At 41.8% G+C, this 27567-nt stretch overlaps 1 protein-coding gene across 4 annotated transcripts in view; it reads right to left on the bottom strand.

Moving 5' to 3' along the window:
* Positions 1-3447: 3447 nt before the first annotated feature.
* GPALPP1 (GPALPP motifs containing 1) overlaps positions 3448-27567 on the bottom strand; it is a 28961-nt gene continuing 4841 nt past the window's right edge. Inside the window, exons 2-8 of one of the 4 annotated variants that reach the window (XM_045013108.1) lie at positions 25059-25201; positions 22886-22984; positions 12395-12503; positions 6532-6660; positions 6197-6361; positions 5697-5795; positions 3448-3774 (exon numbers count right to left, since the gene is read on the bottom strand). In XM_045013108.1, coding sequence (XP_044869043.1) covers positions 3559-3774; positions 5697-5795; positions 6197-6361; positions 6532-6660; positions 12395-12503; positions 22886-22984; positions 25059-25201 — 960 coding nt within the window. In that variant the 3' untranslated portion in view covers positions 3448-3558. Of the gene's footprint in view, positions 3775-5696; positions 5796-6196; positions 6362-6531; positions 6661-12394; positions 12504-22885; positions 22985-25058; positions 25202-27567 lie in introns of those variants that run through there. The other 3 variants (XM_045013117.1, XM_045013100.1, XM_045013124.1) reach the window with 3 other exon arrangements.

Below are 27567 nucleotides of genomic sequence, written 5' to 3'. Positions count from 1 at the left end.
AGCAGGTTTAAAACAAACAAAGGGAGGTATTTCTTCACACAACACAGTCAACTTGTGGAACTCTTTGCCAGAGGATGTTGTGAAGGCCAAAACTATAACAGGGTTCAAAAAAGAACTAGATAAATTCATGGAGGACAGGCCCATCAGTGGCTATTAGCCTGGATGGGCAGGGATGGTGTCCCTAGCCTCTGTGTGCCAGAAGCTGGGAATGAGTGACAGGGGATGGATCACTTGATGATTGTCTGTTCTGTTCATGCCCTCCGGGATACCTGGCACTGGCCACTGTTGGAAGACAAGTTACTGGGCTAGATGGACCTTTGGTCTGACCCAGTATGGCCATTTTAATGTTCAGCTTCCCCCGCATCCATTAGATCAGTAACCATGTCAAAGAAGGAAATTAGATTGGTCCATGGGTGGCACGTAATGCTGCCAGGGGGAGGGGAGGCAGGTCAGGGGCCCTCTGAAAAATCTCTCCCCACCCCGAGCCTAGGGCTGGAGAAGCTCTCACTCCTTGCTACGGCCCTGGCGCTGCAGCAGGAGCACAGAGCTTTTTCTGGTCTTGGGGTCGCAGCGGGAAAGGAACAAGTGGGGGTGGGGCACGGCGCAAGGGGGAGAAGAGGCAGAATGTGGGTGGAACAGGAGCTAGGCCATGGGGGAATGGACTGAATGAGGTGGGGCCACAGGCAGAAGGGGCACCACGGGGAGGGGCTCCGGGCTCAGAGCTTCAGCCAGGGCAGATAGCTCCACCACCCTCCCAGCCGACTGCGGCTCTCAGCGCTCCTGCCCCAGCCAGGGCCACAGGGGGATGGGGGCTGTGAGCAGTGAGTGGGGGTGAGGTCTTGGGCAGAAAAGGTGGGGCAGGGAGCTGGCCTCCCCAAGGGAAGCTTCACCCCTGCCCATGGCTTGGTCCTGAAACTCAAAACAGGCTTGGAGTTAAATACAGTTCTTTCTTTCTCATATATCCCTATTAATACATAAAAATTTGCAAACCAAATTATGCCTTGTTACATCTGGGCATGCCCATTGAAGGCTAACAGAACCACAATTCAGCTCCTCCCTTGAAGAGCACTTAAAAGAAAAATTATGAAGATTACATACAATACTTTAAGAATTATATGTAGACACACACAATTTTCAGAAAAACAATACCTTTTCCTTAGGTGAAAGCTGCTATTGAATTTATACTTGTCAGCAGCAGCTCCAGTCAGGTGATACAGAGCCTGGGACCTTCAGGGAGAATCAAGGGTTAACTGGCCCATGATGACCCTCTAAACGACACCTGTTCCAGATGGTGGCTCGTTAGCCAATTAGCAAAGGAGAAGCTGAGTTCTAGAATTCTGCCGGCACAGCATAAATAGGAGGCAGCAAAACTAGGAAGGGAGATCCCAGCGGTGAGAAAGGAAAGTGCTGTTCCTAGGCAAGGCCTGGGCTTACAAGCTAGGGAGAACCAGTGCTGGCTCCTGTAAGGGAAAGCTCTGAGTTATGGCTTAGAGGTAAGAGGGTGATCCCCAAAGGAAGGTGGTCAAAGCACTTCAAAGGTGGGAAGGGAGACAGTAGGGGATGCTTGTTGTCAGGTCTGGGAGGCCAGCGTTTGGGTGCTTTTAGAGAGGCCCAGCAGTTTGGGGCTGGAGAGCTGAATGACAGGAGTAGAGCTGGGAGGCAGTCTGGGATGGTGGTCTAAGAGGGTAACAGAAGAGGCCAATGCAAAGGGTAGGCTTTGGGGTGGGGGGAGCCCTGAGTTAGGGCATTCAGGGGAAAAAAAGGCTGGCAGGGGTAGAGCACCTGTTTGTTGTATTTGGACTCCCAGCAGGGGGAAAGCCAGGGGAGCTGGAACTCTGACAAGAGTGAGAAAAAACAGAGTTGAGCTCAGGAGGGGTGAAGGACCATTTTTGTTTGCCAACTGGGACTCTGAGTATTCAGAAGGGGTTTGAACGTGGGCTTGGCTGGATGGCTGAGCCATGGAAGACTCAGGTAGCCTGCAGGTGGTGGTGGAGCTGAGGATACTGGTGATATTAGACACTGAGGCAACGGGGCACTCCAAGGATGTGTGCCCTATAACATCCTGATTCAAAACCAACTGACACCAATGGGAGCCTTTCCTTGGACTTCAGATCAGACCCAGTATCTCAGAAACCAGCAGGAGGCGGGGAAAAAAAACAAACTTTCAACACTGTTGTAAGGCCCATTTTAAATCAGCATTTAGGTAATATAACTCTGACCCTAGGAGCACCTCCGTGCCAAATGGTATGGAGCTCCCTAGTATGGAGCAATGAATCTCAGCTAGTCTGGCCAGCTCAGTGCACCTCACACACTAAATCCAATGGGGGCATTTAATGTCATCAGAAAACTAAGAACTCACTGGTCAATATTCTGATGTGTGTACAATTAACCTGCAAAGAATTATACTAATGTGCTGGAAATATGTAACTAAAAATGTCTACACCAGGCATATCAGGGGAAGTTGATAGCAGTTTTTCCCAGACAAAGGAAAGGGGCTGACACCTCAAGCCAAGTGTGGCAAGGGAAAGTGGACCAGCCATTTGTATCGTAGACTGCAAGAAGATTATGTGCATTGTAAAAGTCACAAGTTGGGGATGAGCTAGCAGGGGAAAGGAACTATCTGGGGATACACTTCAGGATTATACATTTCAAATGTTTACTGGACTATAAGGGGGGGGGAAGATCCCCGATGTTATCTTTCACCACAGGAGACAAAGAAAATCAAGCACTTCAAACTATGTAATTGATCCTCAGCCAGGACTAGCCAGCCATGCTGGAAGAACGACTATGGGGAGAACTTTTTTGAACAAAAAGACTATAGTTTGTTGCATTTCAGTCTTGGTAGCATATTTTTGCAACCATTTCTATCACTTAAACTATGTCTATGTTAATGAACATTTTAATTTTATATAAACCAACTCAGGGATATGATTGAAGGGAAGAGTGAGAGAACCAGCTGCTGTGTACTGCCTTGTTAAAGGAGCAGCAAAATTGATAGTTTTGTGGGTGCTACAATAAGAGGGGACTGAGCACTGCAGAAAGATCTCTGGGGAGAACTTGGGGCTGAAAGGGTTGTGGAGGTCCCTCTGCAATGAGTAACTGCACGGTGGAAGCTGGGTGAGACCTGCATGCTTGTAGGCTGGCTGTTGCTATCTGGGTTGAGCCACAGAAACATAACATTCAAGGCACCCAGAGTTGCAGGGCAGGTGGTCACTGAATGCTTTACTGGCCTGGGTAAATCCTAAAGGGTCACAATAACCACTTTTAAATTTATCCTTTTTGAAATATTAGGTTGATCTAAAAAGGTGGTTAACAACTTATCTTGCAACAATTTTGAACTAAATATCTTTTCCAATTTTTATACACTACAGATTGTGTAACTTTTTTGTGTGCATTTCCTAAATATTATATTTACATATAAGAATATCACATATCAACATTCCTTTTTAAGCATAAAGAAATTTATTTTGCACACAAGTATTTACAGAAAAATGTACTTTTTTTGGAAGTTGCTGAAGTTTAATAGATTTCTCCTGAAAGAAAAGTCATATCTTTGCATTATAAAAACATATTGCCTTTGCTATGTGAAAACCTGGTGTTTAACTCTCTGGATTTCTTTATCAGGGCTTTCTTTTGAACTTCATCAAATCGATTGACTTGGAGGTCCTGGTCTCGGTCAAATGGCCTCCTCTCTTGAGGTTTCTTATCTTCAGTTGCTTTGCTCTTTAATTTTTTATGATGCATATCCATGAGAGATTCTGATCTTTTTGAGTCCTGGAAATAGGGAAAGAAGGAGGGTGAATATTGCAGAATGATAATGAAATATAGCAAAAACAAAAATGACTTAACCATCCTGACTCTTGACACAGTTTGAGGAATTCCAGAAAGACAAGATAAGCTACTGGGCAACATGAAAGGAAATTAAAGTCAATATAGACGAGTGCAGGGTAACTCAAATTAGAAACACACACTTTTTATACACTGTTTTAAAATGGGGTTCTTACCTCTGAAACTGTCACTGTAGACTGATGAATATGAAGTTACACAAAAAAAGTACTAAAGATTGGTTTTAATTCAGCAAAATACTTAAGCATTTGATTAGTCCACTGAAGTCAATAGGACTACTCACATGCTTGAAGTTAAGCACAGGCTTAGGTGCTTTGCTGAATTAGGGTCTTATGTTTTTTCAGAACCTGATGCTGCTATCATACAAGTCAATGGTAAAACTCCCATTGATTTTTAAACAGGAGCGACATCAGTCCCAAATAGAGGATGCGGCACCATCCTCTGAAAGCAAAGTGTGTATGTCCTGCTATGGCTAGGCAGTTCCTTGGACTCCCATTGCAAACCTGTGAAAAGGCCTGACACAAACTGGTCTAAGCAAATCTGCTTCTATCTTTTGTATTTCTAATGACATCTACATGAAGACAAGCTCTTTGTTAAATTGTAATTTTCCTTATGCTTATTCCCCACTTGTAGTCACCATCTTCTGTGATATCAAATTGTTGCTGTGGAAAATCATTAAATCACAGGCCAGATTAATTCCTGGTGTAATTCCACTGCCTTTAATAGAGTTACACCAGAGGATTGATAGTGCCAACTTATCACTGCAGATGCTAAAAAGAAACCATTTTAAGATATAAAGTACTTTCCAGGAAAGTGTCCTTGGTAGGAAATCAATGGAGGAAGAAAAGCCATTTGAAAATAACCTAAGACTTGTTTCTATGCAGAAGATTTTTCAAAACCTTTTAAGAGGCATCAGCTAACTTTGCATATACTATTACTGTGCAAGTTTCTCTCCGGTAGAACTGCATTTATGTAATGTCCACAACTGAACAAGGAGCAGGAAATACAGAGAAAATTCAAGACCGTACACTAATAGCTCTGGATCTGCAAGCCCTATAAATCTAAAAAGATACATTACCTAATGAACTGCAAATAAATTAAGAGTGCCCCATAAACTCAATTCTTCTAATATAAACCAAGGTTGCTGTTCTTAGTTAATTGTTTTCTCTTAGGCGATTTGACTGTCTTCAAGCTGATGGCTGTAAACAAGGGAGAAAAGGAAGGGGCAGCTGTAGGACAGACAATAGCCCATGCTGTGAGACAGCAGTGGGTGGGGGAGGGAAGTGATTGTGAAGCTATGAGGCTCAGATTTTTAATTACCAATATTTGTCCATGAAAACCACAACTGCTTTTGCAGAAACTAAGGAATATTTCCAAGTAAAAATGTTGCCCGAAAGGCAGACAATTATGGTATTGATCTCTTAGGCACACTGAGCCTCCTTTGGATGGTTCTGTATTTTAACCTTTCAATTAAACCTGTAATGCTGTTTTCTTCCAGGGATGCCTGTAATTCAGTGAAGTCTTTTACTGTTTGACTTGAAACTGTCTATTCCCAGCAACGGAAGTTCTACCATAGGAATTAAGTAAAACACAAACTGAAACTCATCTAAGAAAATGCATTTAAAAACCTACACACACACTCTGACACTATTTTTCAGCAGCAGCGGGAGGGCCCAATCTTGCTCTTGTTGAAGTCAATGACAAATTCTCTAATGGCTGCAGGTTTGGGCCCCAGAAGAGAAGAATGTAGTGATATCACCATGGAAACCAACTGTGCTAGGTTTGAGAAACCAAAAGAGGTAAGAATTAAAGGAAACCTAAAAGAAAAAGGATTTTGTGCTTATACTTGCATTGTATGAAGACAGCTGCTCAGCCAGTCTCTTGTCTCTTGCCGATAATACAATTTCTTCATCATCTTTACTGGCTGACTTCTTTGCTTCTTGCATTTCCTGATGAATGGAAGCAGACTGCAATTATTAGCAGGCAGCATACTTGAAGTAAGTGACAAAGAAATCTATGTTCATCTTGCTTAAATATTAGAGGAGCAGGTGAAGATAGAGCCTTTGTACCTCTGCCCCTCGACAATTTTTGTTCTTCTTGATAAGAAACAGCCTGGCCACACTGTAACCGGCTGTTCATTAAATTGATACAGAACAATAGACTTCCCAGACCATAGCAGACAGATATAATGTTTAATGTAAGAAGGAAAATAACTACTTTAGATATGAAATTCCCATGTTTGGGAACATGAGAGCACTTTTATTAGATTATCCCTGAATGGCAGAGGTGAACTCTGGGAAGACTAACATATAGACTGTCTGCATGTTTATACGAATGAGTAAATGCTCACTTGGGCTTTCCTCTCTCTGTCAGCTGGAGTATCTGTCCAAATTGACTTATCTCCTGATTTCTCATCTGTTCTTCTCTTGAAAGTTCTTGGGCCCAATCCAAAGCCTTTCAATTCTGGTGGAAGCTCAGTCATCCAAGACTCCCTTGAAACTTGCTTGGACCCATCCTTGAAGGAAAAAAATCATAGTGGGAAAGTTAATTGTGGATTCTTCTAGATAACGTTTTATTAAGTGCTACAGTCATTTACCATCTTCAATACATACAGGTGAGCTTGCTAAAATTCATACAAATCTTTTTAGGCCAAGAAAACATGCATAGTCAAAATTATTAACTTACATCATCTGAAGTAAGTTTTTCTTTCATTCGCTGAGCTCTGCGTTCAAAGTCTCTAGTTACACTGGATTCTACTGGTCCTTTTGCAGGCATTGGACCTATGACAGCGTCGTCTTCCTCACTATCTGTTGCCTTCCAAAAATAAAATAAGACCTCTATCAACCATAATAGGTCACTATAGAAATATTCTTAGCTATAAACCCAACTGTCTTCTCAAACAGGCCCATGACCAATAATTTCTTTCAATTCCTATTAAGAAACAGGTGTATTATAAATACACTACTTCTATATCCAAGCATTTAAAAGCTGTTCAGTCCCAGCTCTAACTCCCATTGCCTTTTACAGAAACCAAATGATTTCTGATCTCTAGACTTTCATTGATGAAAGTATCAATGGTGGTCAATAGAATTCTTGCCAGAGGCACATTAATAATGCACTTTTTTGTTTAAGATGTGTAGAATAATCAACACCAAGATGATATCTTGATATTCTGCTCGCTCGTCACTCCAGTGATAAATGATTAACATCAGAAACACGTGAAGTGTACATGTACAACTCTGATGATATGGGCATCAATATATCCTCCATTACTGCCATCAACATTCTGAATGTATTGCCATAGGTGTGCATAGCATTTTACATAGCAAGAAAAGAGCTTAGACTCTAAACTGATCATAGCAAGACTGGATGTTGGGGGGAGGAGGACAACAGGAAAGGGTAGGGGTGGAAAGAAGGAAGGAATACACAGAATATAGTTATGGAATTGCTTCACTGGTGCATCACATGCTGTGCTAGTTCCTAGTTACGGTTTGTTTGGTTTTTTTTGTTAATTTCCTTTCAACATTGTTTAAAATTGAATTTATATTTGAAGGAGTGTTGGGAAAGTCAGATCTGAAGAAGGCTGGATGGAGTACAGAATAAAAGGAGACATTCCAGGTGCAGAGTGCTGATGGGATGGTGCAAAAGTCCATCTAAGAGAGAAGAACTAAGTTAGGAGGAAATGGAAGGACACAAGTTCTGCAAAAGACTGCCAAGTGACTAGTGATACGCTGTAGGAAGTGGCAGAGTTGTGCAAAGCCTTGAAAATGAGAATAAAGAGTTTGACATTGATGTAAAGGTGGGGCATGTTAAGTGGCATAGATGCATTCAAGTGGCAGAGGAGAGTGGTGGCATCTACTGGTAACCTACAAGGCAACAGGCCTGGCATAGCCCAGAGGAGCAAGCTTGAGTGGCAAACAAGCTGGTGGTGGTAGGGAAGTACCAGAGCCACTGTGGGCAAGGCCAGCTCTTGCTAGAGGCAGGGGGTAACAACATGATCAACAGTCCTAGGTACCCCGAGAACCATTCCAATGGACAAGGGTGTCCCTCCCCCACCCCCCGTCAGAAAAACAAGGGACCCAATCTGTGTATTTTGTAAAGGAAGATGTGGCAGGCTTTAGACCCACCCTGAATGTTGGAGGAAGGCAAGAGAGTAGGATGACAATAGGGCTGTGGGCCCACAAAACTGACACAACTCTGGAATTATCTAATAAGATGGAGAAAGGAAGAGGAGGGATTTATTTTGGGGGAGAAATGGTTTTGGCATGCTGAGTTTAAGTTGACAGGTGGGCTTCCAAACAGTAGATGAGGCCATGGCAGAAAAGAGTGGAGGGGGGGGGGGGGGAACACCACCAGACTTCAGTGTAAAAGAAGTTACTCACCTTGTGCAGTAAGGATGGTTCTTCGAGATGTGTGTCACTATGGGTGCTCCACTGCAGGGGTGCTTGCCTCCCTGCACTGCTGATTGGAGAATTTCAGTAGTAGTGTCGATTAGACAGCAAATGCGGGCTAACCCCCCTCAGTTCCTTCTCTACTGCAGAATCCTAGACAAGAACCTGGGAGTACAGGGAAGGAGGGCGGTTTGCAGAGCACCCATGGGGAACACATCTTGAAGAACCATAATTACTGCACAAAATGAGTAACTTCTTCGATTAGCGTCCATATGGGTGCTCCATTGCAGGTAACTCCCGAGCACTATCTTTATTGGCGGGTTGGGACTTTGGAGTCGGGTCAGTTACAGATGACTCTACTGTGGAGCTGAAGATGGCATAGGAAGTGGAGTCTCCAGTGATCAGGTAGTGTTCTGTGAAAGCATGGACTGCTCATGTTGCTGCGCTACAGATGTCTAAGATAGGATGTTCTTGAAGGTGATGGGTGAGGAGATTGACCTTGTGGAGGGCATGCGAATAGTATCTGGAAGGGTCATATTACAAGGTTGATGATACTGTCTAATCCAGTTTGACACCCATGTGGAGAGTCTCTGGGCTAAGATAGCGGAGCCCTTGGATCTCTCTGCAACGGCAAGGAAAAGTCTAGAAGACACCCTGAAAACCTTCGTACTATCCAGGTAGAAGGCCAGGGCTCTTCTGAGGTCTAGCATGTGTAATATAGCCTCCCTGTTATCTCGGTGAGGTTTGGTATAAAAGGTTGGAAGTTGATTCATGTGAAATGTGGAGGTTAACTCTCATGATATCAAAAAAACTAATTAAAAAAATTAATTGCGATTAATCACATTGCTAAGCAATAAAATACCAAGTGAAATTTATTAAATATTTTTTCGGCTGTTTTTTTAAATTTTCAAATATTGATTTCTATTACAACACAGAATAAAGTGTACAGTGTTCACTTTATTTTTGATTACTAATATTTGCACTCTAAAATGATGAATTTCAATTCACACAAGTACTGTAGTGCAATCTCTTTATTATGAAAGTGCAACTTACAAATGTAGGTTTCAGAGTAGCAGCTGTGTTAGTCTGTATCCGCAAAAAGAACAGGAGTACTTGCGGCACCTTAGAGACTAACATTTATTTGAGCATAAGCTTTCGTGGGCTACAGCCCACCTCTTCAGATGCAAATGTAGTTGTTTGGGTTTTTTTTAAATGCAATTACATTAAAAAAAAACACTTTAGAGCCCACAGGTCCACTCAGTCCTACTTCTTGTTCAGCCAATCGCTAAGACAAATAAGTTTGTTTAGATTTACAGGACATAATGCCTGCTTATTATAGACAATGTCACCTGTAAGTATGAATGCTTGTTCTCACTTTTGTAGCCAGCACTGCAAGGTATTTACATGCCAGATATGTTAAATTCATATGCCCCTTCATGCTTTGGCCACAATTCCAGAGGACATGCTTCCATGCTGATGATGCTCGTTTAAAAAAATAATGCATTAATTAAACTTGTGACTGACCTCCTTGGGGAGAATTGTATGTCTCCTGTTCTGTTTTACTCATTCTGCCATATATTTCATGTTATAGCAATCTTGGATGATGACCCAGCACATTTGTTTTAAAAATACTTTCACAGCAGATCTGACAAAATGCAAAGAAGGTATCAATGTGAGATTTCTAAAAACAGCTACAGCACTCGACCCAAGGTTTAAGAATCTCCAAGTGCCTTCACACCTCGTCCCTCTCAGATTTTGGGAGAATGCTTTCAGATGTCTTAAAGGAGCAACACTCTGATGCGGAAACTACAGAATCCGAACCACCAAAAAAGAAAATCAACCTTCTGCTGGTGGCATCTGACTCAGATGATAATGAACATGTGTTAGTCCACTCTGCTTTTGATCGTTATTGAGCAGAACCTGTCATCAGCATGGACACATCTTTTGGAATGGTGGTTGAAAAATTAAGGGACATATGAATCTTTAGCACATCTGGCATGTAAATATCTTGCAATGCTGTCTACAACAATGCCATGCAAATGGCTGTTCTGGCTTTCAGGTGACATTGTAAACAAGACGTGAGCAGCATTATCTCCTGCAAATTGTAAACAAACTTGTTTGTCTGAGTGATTGGCAGAAGGAGGACTGAGTGGACTTTTAGGTTCTAAAGTTTTACATTATTTTTGAATGCAGTTTTTTGTATATAATTCTACATTTGTAAAGTCAACTTTCATGAGACTGCACTACAGTATTTGTATTAGGTGAATTAAAATATACTATTTCTCATTTTTAATAGTGCAAATATTTGTAATAAATGTGATCATGGTACACTTTGTATTCTGTGTTGTAATTGAAATCAATATTTGAAAATGTAGAAAACATCCAAAATAAGTTAAATGGTATTCTACTAACAGTGCTTTTTTTTTTTTTAAATTGCTTGACAACCCTAGTTATAACACTAAACATATGGCATCAATTCTGGCATATCTAACACCTTCACTACCACTATATATTACCTTAGAGCAGAGTTCCCTGCTAAGTTACATCCCAGCAGGAGCTGGGCAGTCAGAGGAAGTAGTGAAAGAGGAAAGACACAAAGGGCAATGGGAGGGAGTAAGGAGGAGCACAATTTTGAAAAATCTTAAATAGGGAAGAGAGTAAAGGGGAAGAAAAATGACCATTTCTCATCCTAAAGCACACCATGATCTGACACATAATTGAAGATAACATGCAAAGGAGGTGAGGGGAGTGCTTGTGCCCAATTTTTACTTCCTTATGATGGATAAAGGAAGCATGTAAAGGTAGGGGTGTGTGTGGGGTTTTTTTTTTTAAACATACAATTCAGGCCTCATCTACCCTCCAAGATTACACCAACTGTCAATCACAAAAGACAAGCAACTGAGACAATATGAGATTCTTAGACATGCTCTTTAAAACTCAGGGCTCTAAGTGCAATACAAAATGAACACTTTAGAGAAACTGTCATTGTTAAATAGTCAACACCCCTGCTCCTTCAAAATAAGTGTGAGATCTCGTACTAACTAGTCTAACAGCTCTTTATATCTAGTATGAGACTCTTCTACGCCCAGAACTAACCAACTTTCAGGATTTCTCTCCAGCCACCGCAGGAGTGCAGGGCTAGATGGTAGTTTGGGAAGCACCCCCAGATTACTGCCTCTGTTCCCAGTACAAGAGTGAAGTTCCCAGGTATGGGGTGGTTGGGAATTCACTGTATCCCTCACTACTCAACTGTCGATGGGCATTGCCCAAGGCTTCCAGGAATGTTGTTTAGAGTCCATCAAGACATGCTGACCATCTGACTGCCTCTTTCCTGAGACAGGGAAGTGAATACCATCTACTTGGGATTAGTTGGCATTTTGGGTCCTGGGAAGGGAAGCTTGTTTGAACTTAGCCTCTCCCCTAGAGGGTATTGTGGTGATCACACCAATAAAAAAGGGAGAAAGTGAGGGGACACTTGTTTGACTACAAGTCCACAGGCCTGACTTTTTTATTTAATTCAGTCTACAACACCCATCCTCCAGCAAAATCAAGAGCGAGCAGACTTTGTGGCAAAGAACAACAAGTTTGCCACAGTTACTTTAGAACACCTGCTGCTTGCACCTGGTCCCTCACCCCTCCTTTTCCTCACACCTCACAATATTCCCTCTGCTTTGTTCAGCTCCTTACTTCTATCCTGCTCCTTGCCAACTCCCCATCTTCATGTTTGCTCCCAACTCACTTGTTAGATCATTAAACTTAGACTGTAAAATCTACAGGGCAGAGATTTTTTTCTTTTCTAAATTCCTTGAAGTGCCTAGCATGCTCAAGCACAATATAAATGAAAAGGTGGGCAGAGAAACTTACTTCTCTGCTGCATAACCCCCTTTCAGACAGGATTCTGCAGTTGCAGTTCAGAAGCTACTTGATTAGCACTGATTATTTATACTGCAGTGGCACCCAAAATGAGCCAGACGCTTTCCACCTACAGAGCATGACAAATCCCTGCCCTATAAAGTTTACAGTCTAAACCAAGATCTACTGTATTAAAAAGTTATTTCTATGGGCTTTGGATCAGGCCATCAGTTTTGTTAGAATCCTTCAGATGCCACCACACTATAAATACAAGATGGATCTGTGCCATTTCAGTTTTTACAAACCTGGGTATGGAATTCTGAAGAAATAGAAGATCCTATGGAACAGCTGTTATCCTCAGTATACTGTGTAGGTTTCTTAAAACCAGGGGGTAAAGCAGGACCTATAACAGGCCTCAAAGAAAAAGAAGAATTCTTATTTCCATTCCCAAACTTAAAAAAGAATCAGCATGAAAAGCACATTTAAGTAACAACTTTTTGTTTGCAGCAAGAATCAATATTTGAACAGTTCAATGAAGTGGTAATGTTGAAAGTGTATTCTCTTGTAAAAGCCACATTTTCATTAATATTCATACATTTTCATCTTTCTATGCATTACATTTACAAAGGGGATATCATCAGCTTGAAAAAATCACACTTTTATCTCCACATTCCAGGAGATTTTTAAAGTTATCACTTAAAAAAAAACCCCAACCACAAGCAGACACTGTCTCTATTAAATACTTTCCATCTGTTTAATCAGTATGATCTGCACATTTTGTGCAATCAAAAATACCTCATTAAAAGTTTAAGGCCAGAAGGTACCAGCAGATCACCAAGTCTGACCTCCTGTATATTCACAGGCCAACATTACCCAGCACCCACACACTAAACCCAACAACCCAAATTAGACCAGAGGATCATTAGACTATTATGTGCCACAGGCAGAGAATTGGAGGGACTGAGGTGCACCACTGCTTGAGGCCCCTTTTATGGCAGGGAAATGATTAAATGAGCTAAACCCAGATAATCCTATCAAGTGACTCACACCCACACTCTGCAAGGGAAGGCAAAAACCCCCAAGGTCACTGCCAGTCTGACCCAGGGAAAATTCCTTCCTGACCCTGCATATGATGATCCATTAGACCACAGGCGCTGACTTTTGTTTTTGCCCGTGGGTGCTTTTGGAGAGAGAGAGAGAGAGAGAGAGAGAGTGTGAGTGTGGGCACTCTGCCAGTTTTGTGGGGCGGCTATTTTCAGCATATTTATACATTTCTTTCATAGTCCAGTTATTGAATGTGTCTATCATTGGTATCTTTACTATTTGAATAATGATTCAATTATTATGAACTACATAATTACATTATCATGAATTACAGTATATTAAGATGATTGCAGTCACCTACAAGTCATTTTCACTAACATCCCAGTTTAAAGACATGTCTCACTGTAGCTTTCTGGATGAAACTGTCAGCAATCTTATTTACATCTAGGTTCCCAGGTATTATTGAGATGCACATTAAGGACAGCTACATTATTCAGTTGCGTCTGTCCCATTGATGACTGGAGATAATTTTTAAGTCTTCTGAAGCAGGAGAATGAGCATTCCACAGTTCAGAATGATACGGGCACAGTGAGGAGGATTCTTATGAATTAACAGTACTCTGGAAACACAGTGCTTCCAGTAAATACAGAGTTTACCCCATTTTGCAGATCATTTATAAATATGTTGAACAGCAGAGATCCCAGCCCAGCAAAAGCCCCTTGGGGGACACTACTATTTACTTCTCTCCATTCTGAAAATGGACCATTTATTCCTACCCTTTGTTTCCTATCTTTTAACTGGAGTGCCTGGGAATGCTTTCAGGATCATCTAATGATCCTTAATGACAAGCCTTTTGTTATCTTAATCACCCTGCCTCTGTTTATAAACAAACTGCCTGCCAAGGGCAGAAGTTGTTAAGCTCTGACTCCTGGGTACTAAGCACCCACTATTTTTTTCCCCGTGGGTGCTTAAGACCCTCAGAATGTTAGTAAGAACCAGCCAGCCAAGCACGTGAGAGAGAGAAAATGCTCAGTGACACTTCAGAGTCCTGGCCCTCCCACATCCAATGTCCCATCTCCAGTTGTGGCCATGCCTGATGCTTCAAAGGAAATTAAAAATAAATAAATAATAATAATTAAAAAAAAAAAAGCAAGCCAGAATACACTGGGGGAAAAATAATACCTTCCTGACTCCTGAAGATGGCTGGCTGAAACCCTGAATGTGAGATTTTAGGAACAGAGAAAATGAGCCCCAGGGCCACTGAATTATGCTTTTATTAAATCTGGTATAATCTAATCAATCAAGCCTTGCTGTAGTGATGCTATTGCCAAGACTTCAAGCAGAACAAACAAAATCTTACCAGACTCCACTAGTCAGAGGATTACACCTACTGACAAAAAGGAGATAGAACAAGGGGCATGTGTGTAAACAGGGGGCACCTGCAAGGTTCAGGGGCAATCCTCCCCCGAGAAGCCAGTCTGCTGTAGCACGAGTGCCAGGAAGGGAATTCTACTGCAGTGCTGCCCCTAGCCAGAGAGCTCCATCTTTCATTGCAGCCTCTGGCTTACAAGTGTCTGCTAAATGTGAAGCTCCACCCCCATCTAGCTGCTGGAAGAGAGAAGCAGCTTTTTGTCTCTTCTTCTGCTTTCTCACCACTAAGGCAGTGTCCACACAGGAAGGCCAGTAGTGTAGCTGGAGGGGGAGCTGCGGCGCTTTTACTCACCAGGCGGTGCTCCAGGTGAGTAAAAGCACCGCAGCGGGTGGCGGGTTTTTTAATTACTCCCCTGTTCCCTCCACCTGGCTATGCCACTGGGGAAGGCTTGTTGGTATCACTTTTTGGTATCTATCCTGGTGGTACCCCTTATTTTGGTGGAGGAGTGCCTTTGTCGGTTTTGCTTATGTTGTGTGGGAAGGGGTGTACGCCAAACAAAAGAAAGCTACTCTGGCTACGACACTGCAGCTGGAGTGTGACTGTGAGCGTGGGTAGACAGACCTGTGCTAGCGCTGCCTAAGCTAGCACGCTAAATAGTGTGGATGTTGCCACACTGTCAGCGGCTTGGGCTAGCTGCCTGAGTCCAAGCCCGCCGAAGCCTTTAGTCGAAGCGTGGGTGGTTAGCCCTAGCTGCTGCCCACGCTACAGTGCCTGCACTGCAATTTTTAGCATGCTAGCTGAGGCAGAATTAGCACGCGTCTGTCTACCTGTGCTGGGAATCACACCCCAGCTGCAGTGGAGACGTTCCCTCATAGTCCAGAGTAGAGTATCTATGCTGGGGGTTATACCTGTATAACCCATAAAACTTCCCTACCTAGACAAAGTCTAAGAGAGGGGTGAGCCTCAGCTACTCTACCCCCCTCCCACCTTGTAGGCTGTTCCAAGGAGGGGGTAGGAAAATGGTTTTCAATACTCTATACGTCCCACAGCCTCCATTTCTGTAGTGTCTTCTGCATGAATAACTCTGCTGCTGCTCAGGACTTTCCTCAGCAGCATAGAACTGACAGGATTGTTGACAGCTTGCTGGCTGCCCAGAGGATCTCTGAACAGCAAGTGTGAATCTGAGTGAAATCTTGTTAATACGCTCTGCTGTTTGGCACAGCTTTGATGTTTTTCTATGGACTGAGGCAGGGCTGCTGTTTACTTTTGGCACATATGCAGAAGATTATTTTTAGAAACATAAGGGCAGGAAACAATATTTTTTAAAATGAAATTTTAAGTTACACAAAAAATGATGCACCGAGTACCCCATACTTGCCTGAGAGTTTCCCATTAACCACTGGATTTTTCAAGCCATAGCTACTATTATATTTGAAAATGAACTCCCCCATCCTATTTTTCTGAGGCTTAATTTCTTCAAAATTTGTACACTTGGGGCTAAAAACATCTTGTTTGTTCTCAACTCTGATTTTAAGCTTTTCCAAAAATATTCACAAGTTGAATTTCCATATTATAATATTGTTAGAGTGATATTTTCAAAACTAAAGAAAACGGTTCATCTATATTTTGTACTTGACTAACTCAAAAAAGGTGTTTTAAAAGCTGAAAATTGTCATATATACAGTGCTCAATTAAGAATATATGCGTTGACAAATTTGAAAGATGTGTCTGAGAAATAAAGATGTTCGAAAGGAGTAGGGATATATTATACAAGGCATAAACAGTATATTCTCACATACTTATGAGCCACTCATACATTGGGATATCCATGCACTGAAATCAACATGAATCATTTTGTTTCAGTAATTATGGACTAGATTGAGCAGATTGTAATCTGACCCGAATAAGGGGCACTGTGTTGTTCTGCTGCCCCTGGAACAGCCCAGGAGGGAGACACTAATTAGGCATCACAATCTTCTTCCCACTCTCCCCACTGATCTGAGGAGGGAGTAAATGGCACCAGGTCTATACCAGTCGCATCATGTGTTCCCCAATGTGCCAGCATAGTTACACTGCCAGTGCACTGGGGAGCGGTAGAAGAGAGACAAGGCTCTGCGTGGTCCCTGCCCTTTTCACACATTTGCTCAAGAAGGGGAGATGGTAGCTCTGCAAAGCCTGTTTCTCTCAAAGTGCAAGGGGATCCCTTAATGCCCCTTTGCTCCCTTGTGCCAGCACACAGGATGGGGCACAATCTGGCCCCATATGTTCAGTTAATGCATGTTAGCCCTAAATGTGCTTTGTTTAATTTGACCGTTTAGAAGCAAGTTGCTAAGCAGAAAAAAATCTGGGAGGGGAGTGGACCAAAAGACTTTAAGACACTCTTAATAGAGTATATCCCGCTTAATAGCAATCCTGATTCTAGCAACTTTTGGTTACTGGAACCATTTTGCTGGTAACCAATCCCATCCCGTTAACATCAATGTTAATGGAATTTGAATATTTGCAACAGCATGCCGCTTATTAGTAACATTTTTTTTGTTAAAGAACGATTCTAACTGCACACAGGTTTGTAGGGCTGCAGTCGGGGAAGGATGTGCTGTGCACACAAGATTGTGGAGCTTGAACATGCTTCCCTGGCTGCAGGCCTGGAAAACTGTCTGTGGCTGGTGCTCAGTCCATCCCAGTACTTCCTTCTGGGACAGCAGCCTGGCAAATCAGCCTGTGCACAGGGACCACACAGGAGGTAAGTGGCTGCGGGCTGGCACGGGAGGCTGTGGTCAGGGGAACGGTGGAGAGGGGAAATGCAGCACAGATGTCGGAGCTGCACGGTACCGCTCCCTGCACTCTCCAGGCTGCGCCTTGCTGGGGGTCTGCACTGTTGAAGGAAGGAAGTGCTGGGACATGCTGAGCCCCAACCCCTGGTGCAGCCCCATGGGTCCCCAGCATCTCTGATCCCCAGAGAAAGCTCCAGCATCCAGACTGCAGCTTCCGTCCCTGCTGCTGCCTTGCCAGCAGCCAGGCTTACAGGACTGCAACCAGGAAAGGCATGTCCAAGCGCTTCTTTCCCTGGGCACTACCTTGAAAACCTGCCTTTCGCTTATTAGCAACTGACAGTAATACAGTACCAACCTTTTGCTGGCAACCGAGGGACTGCTAATAAGCGGAATTTACTCTATGTCAGAAAGTAGAAGTGAAAGGTGCACAGTTCTTTGCTCTCTAGTTCACCTTTAAATGGCTGCTTTCCTCCCCGTGGGCCCAATTCTCCTAGCCATGTTCACATGAGTAGTCCCGTCAACATCAAGAGGACCTACTGTGTAAAGCTTTCAGGATCTGACACTTTGGCTGTTTTATTAGAGATCCTATATGTATATGGCTGAAAGAACGTCTCTTGTCCAATGAAACATGTTTTCAGTATTATTTCTGCTGTGATAGTACCCAGGACCACACCGTGAAGGGTGCTGGTTCACATTTACTTGAATTTGTACAATAAGAACTGGGAAAGGAAGGGTAACAGTCACACAGAGTTGTTATTGATGTGCACAACTAGATGGTCCCAAATAATCTAACGAGTTAAAAACCCCAAATTAATACATAATAAAATCAGCTTTCCCCAGCTGCTGCCCCACCAAGCCATTGTCTGGCTGACTTCCTTTATGTGTGGCAGCACAAATCATTCTTTGAGGAGGGATTTGAAGGATGAGAGGTGTCATAAATATAAAGGGAAGGGTAACAACCTTTATGTATGTGGTAACATAAATCCCTCCTGACCAGAGGTACAGAATCACTTACCTGTAAGGGGTTAACCAGTTCAATTAACCTAGTTGGCACCTGACCAGAAGGACCAATGGGGAAAGAAGATACTTGTAAATGGTGGGGAAGGGGAGGTTTTTTTGTGCTCTCTTTGGTGGTCGGGACAAAGAGAGAAACCAGGCAGGTAACCCAGCTCCTAAAAAGATCCTGAACTGATGCATCTAAAAATTACAGAAATTGTAACAACAAGGGAATGCATTAGATTATCCTTTGTTTTAGCTTGTGAATTTTCCCTATGCTAAGAGGGAGGTTTATTCCTGTTTTTGTTACTTTGAAGATGAGCGTAGAGGGCAATCCTCTGTGTTTTAAATCTTTTTATTTACTCTGTAAAGTTTTCTTCCATTCTGATTTTGCAGGTGTGATTCTTTTACATTTTTTTTTTTTAAATAAAATTCTTTTAAGAACCTGATTGATTCTCAGTGTCCTAAAAACCAGGGATTTGATCTGTGCTCATTTTGTTAACCTATCGGTTGGTATATTATTCTCAAGTTCCTCCCTCTCCCCCACCCCAGGAAAGGGGGTGAAGGAGTTTGGGGGGATATTTTGGGGGCGACAGGGCTCCAAGTGACCCCTCCCTGAACGTTTGTGTAAATCACTTGGTGGTGGCAGCAATACCGTCCAAGGACAGGGAAAGGAATTTGTGCCTTGGGAAAGTTTTTAACCTAAGCTCGTGGAATATAAGCTTAAGGGGTCTTTCATGCGGGTCCCCACATCTGTACCCCAGAGTTCAGAGTGGGGAGGGAACCCTGAGAGTGGGTAATGGCCTCTATAATGAAAGCAAGCGCTGGGATACCATATGTTATCCTGAAATAATTATACCAGCTATTTATAACTACTTTTAACTACACAGATGTGGCAGCTCTGGTATAACTCTGCCTGTCGGACATTCACCAAGCTGCTGTTTTGAGCCTATGTGCTTTTAAGCTTCCTGAGTCTAAGCAGAGTCCAGGTACTGCCTTTGGGTCACTGGCCACATTCTGGATGTGCAGATCTTCCAGTTTACACCCGCTTCTGAAAGTTCAACTGCCTACGCCCTGTGTTTCGTGCTAGCTCCCCCAGTTTCTCCAGTATCATAAGCACAGCTTTTCCCAGAGTGCCAACTTTGTGGGAAATCTAGTTTACATTCACCTCTCTAGGGACATGATAGTTGAAGCACACAATGCACAGGCTTTGAAAAAGTTCCCAAACCAGCCACTCTATACTACAGACAGCACAAGATATATACATATCTAGACAAAACAATACAACACCTACACACCATCCCTGCCTCAGTTTCCTCACCTCTCGAGCATTCTTTGAGATTTGGCTCAGTGTTTGTTTATGGAGTTTGGGATCCTTCCTCTCTCCCTGCTCTCCTGCATATGGCTTCTCCTCTAGAACATGCAATCTCTCTAGTCTCTTCTCCCTCTCTTTCCCAGAGCCAGCCTCCTTTGACTTTGGCTGGTCCCACAGTCAAAGGTCTCCTTTGCTACAAAACTAAGTTCTGTTTGTTCCCCTCTCCTGGCCAAGCTTCTCCTTGTGTCTGAATCCCTCTGAGTTTTTAAAGGTATTACCACCTGGTTTCTTTGGTTTCCTGTTAAGGGATTTTTCCACTCTTCAAACCTTCTTCCCTTCAGACAACCTAGGCAGAATTAGTTCTCACAGCTCAGACACTGTCAGGTGCCATAGGTCTCAAAGCCAGAGCTGCTGAGCAGCAGCCTTATCTTCTGCACCACTGAGCTACAAGGATGGACAACAGAACTGCTGCTAATACCTTATCACAGAAGCTACATCCACTGACTCAGCATGGTCAGATGACCACAGCTGACAGCCGATTGGACACCACCGGGTACAAGACTTCCTGTCCCATGCCTCGTCTAAGCAACTAGTCATTAGGCCTGTTGATGCCCAGATCTCTGAGACCAAGTCCCCGCTTCCTCACCGGGTTCCTGCTATCTACCAGGCCTTGTTTCTGTTGCCTGCTTCCTTGCCCTGACCCAGTTGCAGACTCTGACTTTGACCCTTAGGGTGGCTTCTGACCACTGGTGTGACCACAACCCTGACTCTGCTGCTAGCTCCAACCACTAGGTCACACAGCTCATGTTTTGGGCTCTGCCAAGCACCATCCTTAGCATACGCATTGTTCAGCCAGAGTTCAGTTGTTAAAGTTAATGATTTATTTTATTTGTTGTGTAATTTCTTCCAGACCGGTGTATTTCTGTGAATGAGAGAGACGTCATGGATCCTGGCAGCTCATGGTAGAACTATTACACATTGCAGCACTAAATGATACAATCTCATAACATTAACCAGAATGTATACATTGTACGCTGCTGGAGCCCAGGGGTAGTTTTACAAAAGGTAGATCGTGCCAAACCAACCTGATCTCCTTCTTTGAGAAGGTAACAGATTTTTTAGACAAAGGAAATGCAGTGGATCTAATTTACCTCGATTTCAGTAAGGCATTTGACACAGTTCCATGGGGAATTATTAGTTAAATTGGAAAAGATGGGGATCAACATGAAAATTGAAAGGTGGATAAGGAACTGGTTAAAGGGGAGACTACAACGTGTCGTACTGAAAGGTGAATTATCAGAGGGATAAATATTAGGGAGGGAGAGGAATTATTTAAGCTTAGTACCAATGTGGATGCAAGAACAAATGGATATAAACTGGACACTAGGAAGTTTAGACTTGAAATTAGACGAAGGTTTCTAACCATTAGAGGAGTAAGTTCTGGAACAGCCTTCCAAGGGGAGCAGTGGGGGCAAAAGACACATCTGGCTTCAAGACTAAGCTTGATAAGTTTATGGAGGGGATGGTATGATGGGATAGCCTAATTTTGGCAATTAATTTGGGAACTGATCTTTGATTATCAGCAGGTAAGTATGCCCAGTGGTCTGTGACGGGATGTTAGATGGGGTGGGATCTGAGTTACTGCAGAGAATTCTTTCCTGGGTGCTGGCTAGTGAGTCTTGCCCACATGCTCAGGGTTTAACCGATCGCCATATTTGGGGTCGGGAAGGAATTTTCCTCCAGGGCAGATTGGCAGAGGCCCTGGAGGTTTATCGCCTTCCTCTGCAGCATGGGGCACAGGTCACTTGCTGGAGGACTCTCTGCAGCTTGAGGTCTTCAAACCACGATTTGAGGACTTCAATAACTCAGACATAGGTTAGGGGTTTGTTACAGGAGTGGGTGGGTGAGATTCTGTGGCCTGCATTGTGCAGGAGGTCAGACTAGATGATCATAATGGTCCCTTCTGACCTTAAAGTCTATGAGTAGTGGCGGCAGGGCTCCAGCAGTGATTTAAAGAGCTCCGGGCTCCGGCCACTGTGGGGAGCCTGGACCCTTTAAATCACCGGCCGAGCCCCCCTGCCGCAGCTCCGGGGTAGCAGCGGCAGGGCTCCAGTGGTGATTTAAAGGGCCCAGGGCTCCTCGCAGCAGCCGGAGCCCCGGGCCCTTTAAAGTGCCACCCAAGCCCCACTGCCGGAGCCCTGGTGTTACCATGCTATATCAGGTCGTGTTATATTGGGATAGAGGTATATACAGAAGTTCTCGCTCAATAAAAATTCTCTAATTTGAGACACACTTTCAACTACGGAATTTCTTGCAGACAATGCTACAACCAGAACTGTTCAGCAACAGACTGGCTCATCTTCCTAACAATGACATTATTTCTGACAGGTAAATATTGGATCATTCTATCTACTGACTCTTCATAGCACTGAGGAAGCAAACAGCACAGATGTCAAAAGCAAATCTGCAAGGAAGTTTCTGCTGAACATTTTATCTACTAACGTTCTCTTGAAAGTAGTGATTTTCATACAGAATATCATTTTGAATTACACTGAAAAGAGCTGAGACTGATGTGAAGATTAGGGGGCTGTCAGATGCAGTTAAATTCTGAACGGAAAATTAACAACTAGCTTTCTCCAATAGGTATTTTATAATTGTGTGTAGTTGAATGGGCTTTGTTTCTAACAAAGAGGCTATAAACAATGCTGATTTAGTAAAATATGATTTTAACAAACATACTCCATTCAGCATTGTTTACATGAAGAAAACGAATGATCCCAATGTATTAACAGAACAACACCATTTCAATAATATATGTCATATTATATTACATAGAACAAATTAATGTCTCAGTCCTGCAATGAGTTCCATGCAGGTGGGCTCCTGCACCTGAGGAGTTCATAGAGTTTGGGCCTAAGGTGGTCATAGGTATTAGGCAATACCTATAAAATTTTCAAAATAAATATTGAAAAAACACAAGCGCATTCCATACAACAGTTTGCCTGTCTAACATGCATACTCTTTTTGAGATTTATCTTAGAAGGTGGGAGAAATTTGATATTCAAAATATGTTTAGACAGTTCATATACAATTTTTCTCTTCTCTCTGACTTTCCAGAGGATACATGGGGAATTCTGTACTCAAATTACAAAGGAACACTGTTATGTGGAAGAAGGAATTCTAATCACATAAATCTTAAGTATAACTAAGGTGTTCACTGATAAAACAATTATTTTCAATAAAATATTTTGTGGCTCTAATGAGAGGAGCCTGAACACTATTCCGTTTTAATTACCTCTCTGGAGAATCATCCTGCTTTTTAAATCCAGGAGGAAGAGCAGGTCCAAAAAAGCCATCATCATCATCATCATCTTCCTGAGCTCTTTTCTGTTTTCTACAAATACAGTGATTTAGCTTAATAATTACTCTGATATAGATGGCAATTATCTACACTTTAAAGGAAAAAAAAACAAAATGATTTCCAAAAGTCTTACATTATGTACTATCTTGCTGTTACCACGGAAACACAGCATAAGAATCTGAAATAATTTGGAGCAATTAAATATTTGTTAGCATAAGCCTCATTCTTACACTGCAGTGACATTTTAAAAAAATGTTATTGGTGCAGAAAGAGAAAATCAAATAGTAAAACACGGTAATGCTTGTTTTGCATGCATAAAGTAATTTTAACACCAGCATATTTCTTGCTACATTTCTACCATCATTCTATACATTTTGACTAGTACTTTTCCAAATTGAATTTTAGACTGAACAATCAGTAAATAAAACCATGGGGGAAAAGTGGGGAGTATTTACACTAACGATCATTACATGGAAATAGTATAATGCCCTCTAAGACTCCAATCCTGCAAACACTTACATGTTTTTAAACTTTTCACATGACTATTCCCATTAAATCGGCGTATGTGCAGTTTGCTGAGATTTGCTATTAAAAAAAATAATATTTCCACCCTTCAAATCAAAATAATCATATACCCACACTTGTTAAGGGCTTGATCACGCACAGGAATCGTTACAGTGATTTCAATGGGAGTCAGACTGGTCCCTAAATACAGTATTATGATGATAGGCATGTTACAAATACCTAAGTTAAATAGATAATCTAAAAAGGAGATAACACTATTATCTGTTTATCTTAAACATTTTTAACATGAACGCTGTATCTAGGAGCCCAAACTAATTTTTAATAATTGGAGATATACCAATCTCCTAGAAATGGAAGGGACCTTGAAAGGTCATTGAGTCCAGCCCCCTGCCTTCACTAGCAGGACCAATTTTTGCCCCAGATCCCTAAGTAGCCCCCTCAAGGATTGAACTCACAACCCTGGGTTTAGCAGGCCAATGCTCAAACCACTGAGCTATCCCTCCCCCCCTAGTTCCCACTGAAGTCAACAGAAAGACTCCTATTAACTTGGCAGAGAATCAGAGTTGGATCAGGCCTACTGGGAGTTGAAAGTTGTTCACTGTGTCACTGGTAAGCTAATTTTCCCTGCGATCATCCATTTGATCTATAACTTTGATGTTATGACAATCCGAGTATTCTTACCATATACCTCTTCCTAAAACAGGTGCAGTATCTCCCATTACAGTAGTACGTTTATATTCATGTAGAGTCAAAGGCCACATTTTTCAAGACTTTATGCCTAAAGTTAGAAGTGGCTTAATTTTCAAAGAGCCTAAGCACTTCTAGCTATTAATTTCAATAAGATTTGTGGGTGCTTAGAACTTCTGAAAATTTAGCCACTTCTATTTAAGTTCCTAAATATGTATATGAGTCTAAATTCAGGTTTGAAAATTTTGGCCTTTTTCTTTTTTTTAACCTCAATTTCATTTCTACCTCCAATATGCTTCTTAATATACATTTATATTAGGAAACACTAATTTCAAAATTCACAGTCCACCCAAAGTCTACTATAGATCCATTGCGTATTGCTAGCAAAGATATAATTTACCAAAATACACTTCCATGAACAGGCCCATCACAGCAACTTTAATATAGTTATACTAACAAGCTGCTTATTACTTTCTGCAGGAAAACTTGCTGTACTTTGGAAACAGAATTCATGCAATATTAAGTTTTCAGATTTCTAATAAAGTGCCTATCATCCACATCTGTTGTGTATACACACAAATTAAAAGTACAATCTAAAAGTTAAGTGACATGTCAACCTAGATACAAAATTAAAATGAAATGAACAATTTAGATTGCACTGAACAAGCCAGTCACAATCTAAGGAGACATACAGCTTAGGCAGCCACTATCACCCTGGAACGGATGAGGACACGTTAGCAGACTTTATCTTGGTGTGGCATTTGCTTTCTTTAGTTGCATAATATAGCCCCTTTCCGATTCTGCATCTGGGCTAATTCAGTCAACTCATTGTATGAAGTGGTCCAATTTCTGCTTATTTTACTAGTGTAAATACATGAATGACACACAAACAGACTGACTTGGGTACTGGATCAGTGTCTTGCTCCTCTTCAGAATCTCTATTTGCTTCTCTGAGCAGAGGAGGAGACTTGGAGCCTTCATCACTGTCATGCATTTCTGAGCTTTTTTTGTAGCCAGGAGGCAATACTGGACCTGCAACTAAACATCAAGATTTAGTGTGGATATTTTATTAAACACTTTAAAAGAACATTACCACTTTTGGTATCATCAAAACATGTATTTCGCTGGATTTAACTTTATTCAAACAGTCCTGTCTCTACACAAGAGTTAACAAAGGTCCTGACACAGCCGAGCACATAAGAACAAGCGTTAATGATTTGCTGAATAAAGATTGATTTAAGCATGTGTTTTAAGTGCTTTGTTGAATTACGGCTTAAATGAATAATTGATATCACAGGGTTGAATGGCTCTGACACTACTGGGCTTTTTATAATTTCACAGTGCATTCTGAGGCATAAACTCCACAGGGCCTTTTGAAATTTCAAACACTGATTTTAAGGCAGACAGGAAGGGAAACTTATTTGGCTGGGAAGAGGTACAGTGATCTTTTAGTACAGCCAACGAACTAGAACAAAAAAAGGATCAGGTACAATGAAGTCATATAAACGAAGGCTCAGAGAAAATTACATCTACAATTAAAGAGCTGTGGCCTTTTAAATTATGCAAAATAAACCAGATCCATCTAGAAGCTCGACTTTTATTAGGCAAGTCTTAGACAAGAATGAGAAAGATTAATGGGGACATTACACAACTCATCATTTCTTCACATAACTAAAACACAAAACAAGAACAACATACAATTTAAAAAGCAACCACTGATCTGCCTCTCATTTCAGCTTCTTGTTTGCATGGAAAGGAAATGAACCAAGACAACAGACCCATGAATCCACTTCAATGCCAGATATTTCTGGTGGTTCCTGTCAGAGTCTCTCCCCCCGCCCCCAAAAAGTTATAAGAAGTGATTTTGGAAAGAGGCCAAGGATTAATAAGCAATATATTATATTGACTACTGTCAATGTGTTACCCATTTTGGTTTGTTTGATCAGTGTAACTGAATGTATGCCCATTTTTGATCAGTTATTTAAAAATATATATTTAAGACCCTGATCCTGAAAGCACCTATGCACATTCTCAACTTTTTCCAACTTAAATTTAGCGGCATTACACAAGTGTAAAGTTAAATTATGTATAAATGTTTGCAGGATCAGAACCTAAATGAGTAAAGTATCCTACAGATGTGACAGGCAATTATAAATGGGGCTGCTAATGCTACTTATTATTAAGGTTGCCCAAAAGTTCCTATTATAAGATCCTGTTTTCAGAGAGTTAACACTTTACCAAATATTAACCATTTGGGCTGAAGTTTTCCATGCCTGGTGTCTGTCTCGGGTTGAAATATTTGGAGAATTACAGCCTAAATGGTTCAGCATTTTCTAAGAACAGGGCTAAGGAAAAATACATTGGCAGAATTTTTTAACATGGGCAAAACAATCTTTTCTTTTAACAGATCCTTTGAAGCAGGGACTTAAAATCTGGTAGGGATATGAACTTTGTGTCTATAAAAGGAACCTTACTTCTAGCATCTCCTAACTTTTGAATGCTTGACACTGAAACTTTAATAGTGCCCTTTTAATGTAGTTGTTTTGTGTATGTTATATGCAAAAAGAATAAGTAGGCATAATGAAGCCAAAAGAAAGGATTATTAAATATTTGCTGACTTACTGCCTTATGAAAATTACACATAACCAAACTGTGCATGTGAAGTAGCAATTCCTATTCATGAATGTTGACAGTAATAAATGGTTGTCTTCACTCTTCTGATTTAAGGTATCAAATTAACCTTTTCTGATGGAATTACAAGCTTGAAAGTGCACAATTTTGTACGTCACTTTCTCTAAAGAAGAGAGATGCTAAAAAAGATGTCTAGAAATGAAAATATCTGAGGAAAAGTGAAGGACAAGCTCACACATAAATTCAACTACCAAACAAGAAAAAAATATGTATATTTGAAGAGTTGTTCAGATCAAGTCAAAAGAAAAGAAACATCAAGTATCAGTCAGACAAGAGCAAGGCCCAGGAAGGAACAGCTGGGAAGTGGTGGCAGCAGTGGCAAGTGTGGAATGCAGACATCCTGATCCCCTAGCAACTTTCACCAGTTCTCTCCATCAAATATCCTCCCACGCACCACAGAAGTCCCAGTAACTGCAGCCTCCACACAATCTCTCCACGTACCCCAGTAATCTCAGCATGCACCAGCTTCCTGTCCCAACATCTTAATCCATCCTAGACACTTTCCAGCACCCCCTTCTTCCCTTTCCCCCAGGTACAGCTGCCAGGTTTTATCCAGCTCCATGTCCTACTCTCACCACTGCTTAGGGAAGAGTGTGTTGATCAGAAGCAGAACTCTATTTAAGTATTAATTATTTGTAAATTTGCAAACTATTTAAATCATTTGTATGAAATGTAGCATGGCTGCCCAGTTTTGTGTAGTTTTGTGACATCTG

The sequence above is a fragment of the Mauremys mutica genome, chromosome 1 (genome assembly GCF_020497125.1).
Source record: "Mauremys mutica isolate MM-2020 ecotype Southern chromosome 1, ASM2049712v1, whole genome shotgun sequence".
Classification (NCBI taxonomy): Eukaryota; Metazoa; Chordata; order Testudines; family Geoemydidae; genus Mauremys; species Mauremys mutica.
This window is presented reverse-complemented; position numbering and strand designations above follow the sequence as displayed.